The sequence below is a fragment of the Octopus bimaculoides genome, chromosome 25, assembly GCF_001194135.2.
Source record: "Octopus bimaculoides isolate UCB-OBI-ISO-001 chromosome 25, ASM119413v2, whole genome shotgun sequence".
NCBI classification, from domain to species: domain Eukaryota; kingdom Metazoa; phylum Mollusca; class Cephalopoda; order Octopoda; family Octopodidae; genus Octopus; species Octopus bimaculoides.
Genome location: NC_069005.1, coordinates 31314588 through 31318070, shown reverse-complemented (window position 1 = coordinate 31318070; position 3483 = coordinate 31314588). Strand labels below are relative to the sequence as shown.

The window sequence follows — 3483 nt, the reverse complement described above, 5'->3', positions numbered from 1 at the left end:
CTGGAACTCTATTTAAGATCATACATGATTAGCATCTTGTTAGGGTCACACCCACCTGGGACCCTGTAAAGGCCACACCTCTCTAGGATCTTTTTAGGGCCACACCCAACTGGAATCTTAGGATCACACAATAAAAGTAGAACATTTCTATTCCCCAATTTTTTGATTTGTCAATTGTCATTTTCCATAGTTTTGCTGTTCACCATTCTGTCTCTCTCGCATCATCGCTTCTTCTCCATTTCAGTGTATGAGTTGGACTTGGTACTTAGCGAACGATGTGCAGTTCTACAGCGTTGCACCAATTATTCTATCACTGATAACTGCGTAAGTTTGTGCCATGTTTCTTAAGTGTGGGTCATGCCTGGACATGTAACAGGGTTATTTTGGACAAACAGACTATAGGTAAGTGGTTCATGTATTGGTGAAACCCCAGCTATGCAGTAACGAAGTGGTTCACTTCACAATCAAGAGACCCAGGGTTCAATCTCACTGCATGTCATTTTGTGCAAGGGTCTCTGCTGCCATAGCCTCAGGCTAGCCCAAGCTTTGTGAGAGAGATTGGGTAGATGGAAACTGCAAGGAAGCCTGCTAGCTGGATTGTACCTGTTGTCCAAAGTTACAATGCAGCCACTCAGAGTCTTTATTCATTACTGGGAGAAAAACATGATGTTGTTGACGATGATGATCATTAATTATGGAATCGTTAAAAAGAATTGATATCCTCCTCCTCCTCATCGTTTAACGTCCGTTTTCCATGCTGGCATGGGTTGGACGGTTTGACTGATGTCTAGAGAGCCAGCGGTTGCACCAGGCTCCAATCTGATCTGGCAATGTTTCTACACAGCTGGATGCCCTTCCTAACGCCAACCACTCCAATAATTCTTTTGGAACAGTGGAACTTGAAGCAGATAAAGCTATAAACAATTGCAATGTTAGGTTAAAAAACCTTTGAACAAAAAAGTCAAAGGCTACCCATGCCTTCGATTTTTTTTCCATTCTATTGTTAATTTTGCCAGAATAAAATTATGTTTCTGAAATCGGCCATTATTTTCAGAACACCCTAATAGAAAAAGCACAACAAAGATATTCCATCAAATGATGCTATTGCCTATTATTTATGTTGTTTATGTTGTTTTGCTTTCTCCCATTTTTCAGGCTTCCATCAGTTGGATTTCTGGTGGTGACTTTCCTGTTTTGTGCCTACGTCGCAACCACAACGGTACTTTGGCAGAAACTATTAAACGAAACATCGTGAGTAAAGTCTCTTTTTATGTGGCAGTCATTGCTGAGTTGGCCACACATTGGTTCAAATAGACCCTCCTCCTCCTCCTCCTCATCATCATCATCATCCTCATCTCATCATTACCACCAAAACCACCACCACAAGATTGTATGATGCCTGTGCTATATGGCAGTGAAACATGGGTTTTAACTACAGAGGACTTGTGAAGGCTTGAAATAAATGAAGCTACTATGCTCTGCTGGATGGGTAATGTCGGTGTGTAAGCACGACAGAGTGTAAATGATTTTAGAGGAAAACTGTGTATAAGAGGCATCAGATGTGTGCAAGAGATAAAACTGTGCTGGTTTGGTCATGTAATGCATATGGATAAGGACAGCTGTATAAAGATGTGCCAAGCTCTAATTGTAGAGGGAACCAGTGGAAGGGGTAGACCCAAGAAGACATTGGATCAAGTGGTGAGAAAGAATCTTCAGGCACTGGGCCTCAGTGAGGAAATATCAAAGGACCAAGAGTTGTGGTGTGCTGTCTTCTGCATAAACAAGCTTGTCCTTTGCAGGTGCTGGTGTCACATTATATATATATATATATATATATATATATATATATATATATATATATATATATATATATATATATATATCAATGGTATATACATTTACTATGATACATAGATGGCTGTTTTAGTATAATGCTGTTTCAATGGTGCTCACTGAGGTATTCATTTTCTTTTCTTCATTTCTTGCTTTATTTATTGTTTTATTGTTTTTTTTCTCAGAATTACATACGATGATGTTCACACGAAACCTTGGACCAGGATGAGCCCATTTCTCATTGGAATATTACTTGGATATTTCTTACGAATGAAACTCAGGAAACGTAGCATTTCAAAGGTGAGGAATAACATACTGGAATGGTCTTGTTGCTAGGTGATGATGACGCACAAACACACACACACACACATCAATGTTTGTTTTTATGTCAAGTTGTAATAAAAACAATTTTACATTAAAAAAAAAAAATCACTCAATACTTTGTGTAGAGTATATATTTATTCTTTAACAAGAATACTATTGACAGGGACTTCAAAGTTTCATCCTACTCTCTCTTTCTCCATTTCTTCAGCGCTCTCTGTTTTTCTCCCTCTCTCCCTCCCTCTCCCCCTCTCTCAACTCTCCATGTTCCTTCCTCCCCACTTCTCTCTCTTCCTCATGTACCACCCTCAATTTCCTCCCCCACATACAATCTCCTCACTTTCTCCCTCTCTCTCTTTCACTCCTTCTCTCAAATCTTTACCACTCTTCTCCTCCCACCTCTCTCACTTTTCTTGTTTCCTTTCATTCTTTTTATATTTTTTTCTCTCATTTTTTTTCTTTTCTTTCTTTTTTTTTTTTTTAACCTTATATTTTTTTTTCATTTCCTTCAATATTCTTTCATTCTACCATTTCTGCAGCTGTTCCTCTCCGTCGGCTGGTTTGTCGTGTTGGCTGTCTCCATGGTGATTTGTTACATAAAATACACTATGTATAAAGCAGACAATCCAATGAGCTGGACGAAGGCTCAAACAACATCCTACGAACTCCTCTCTCGTCCAATCTGGGCTTTGCTTGTCTCATGGGTGATAGTTATTTGTGCTTCAGGAAACGGAGGTAAGCTCTTAAAACAGTTTCATGATACACAGCTATTGTTGATGTTGTTGTTGTATGACAGCACGTGGCTTAGTGGTTAGGGCATTCAGCTCACAATCATAAGGTTATGAGTTCGATTCCTGGCAGCAAATTGTGTCCTTGAGCAAGACGCTTTATTTCACATTGCTCCATTCCACTCAAAAATGAGTTGTACCAGTAATTCAAAAGAAGCCAGCTTTGTCATATTCTGTATCATGCTGAATCTTCCTGTGAACCGTATTAAGGGTACACATGTCTGTGGACTTGCCCGTTAATTTCACGAGTAGGTTGTTCTGTTGATTGGATCAACTGGAACCCTTGTCCTGGTAACTGATAGAGTGCCAGCCATTTGTTGTTGTTGTTGTTGTTGTTGCTGGTAGTGATGGTGCTATCGTGGTTATTTTAGTGAAAGGTGATGAATCTAATGCTTTTTGTGTGTTTTTAAATGGCTTATAAACACCTCCCAAGTGGCAATTGTTTTGTTTCAGCACACGATCTCAGATCAGGTCACTTGCTATGCAAGTACATCTCTGTAATATATATATATATATATATATATATATATATATATATATA

The 3483-nt window shown here is 39.0% G+C and overlaps 1 protein-coding gene across 4 annotated transcripts in view; it reads left to right on the top strand.

Annotated features, from left to right (window-relative positions):
* LOC106880684 (uncharacterized) overlaps positions 1-3483 on the top strand; it is a 37591-nt gene that overhangs the window by 29790 nt on the left and 4318 nt on the right. For all 4 annotated transcript variants that reach the window (XM_052976789.1, XM_052976788.1, XM_052976790.1 and 1 more), the window contains 4 exons: positions 245-324; positions 1156-1251; positions 2019-2133; positions 2694-2889. In XM_052976789.1, coding sequence (XP_052832749.1) covers positions 245-324; positions 1156-1251; positions 2019-2133; positions 2694-2889 — 487 coding nt within the window. The remainder of the gene's footprint in view (positions 1-244; positions 325-1155; positions 1252-2018; positions 2134-2693; positions 2890-3483) is intronic.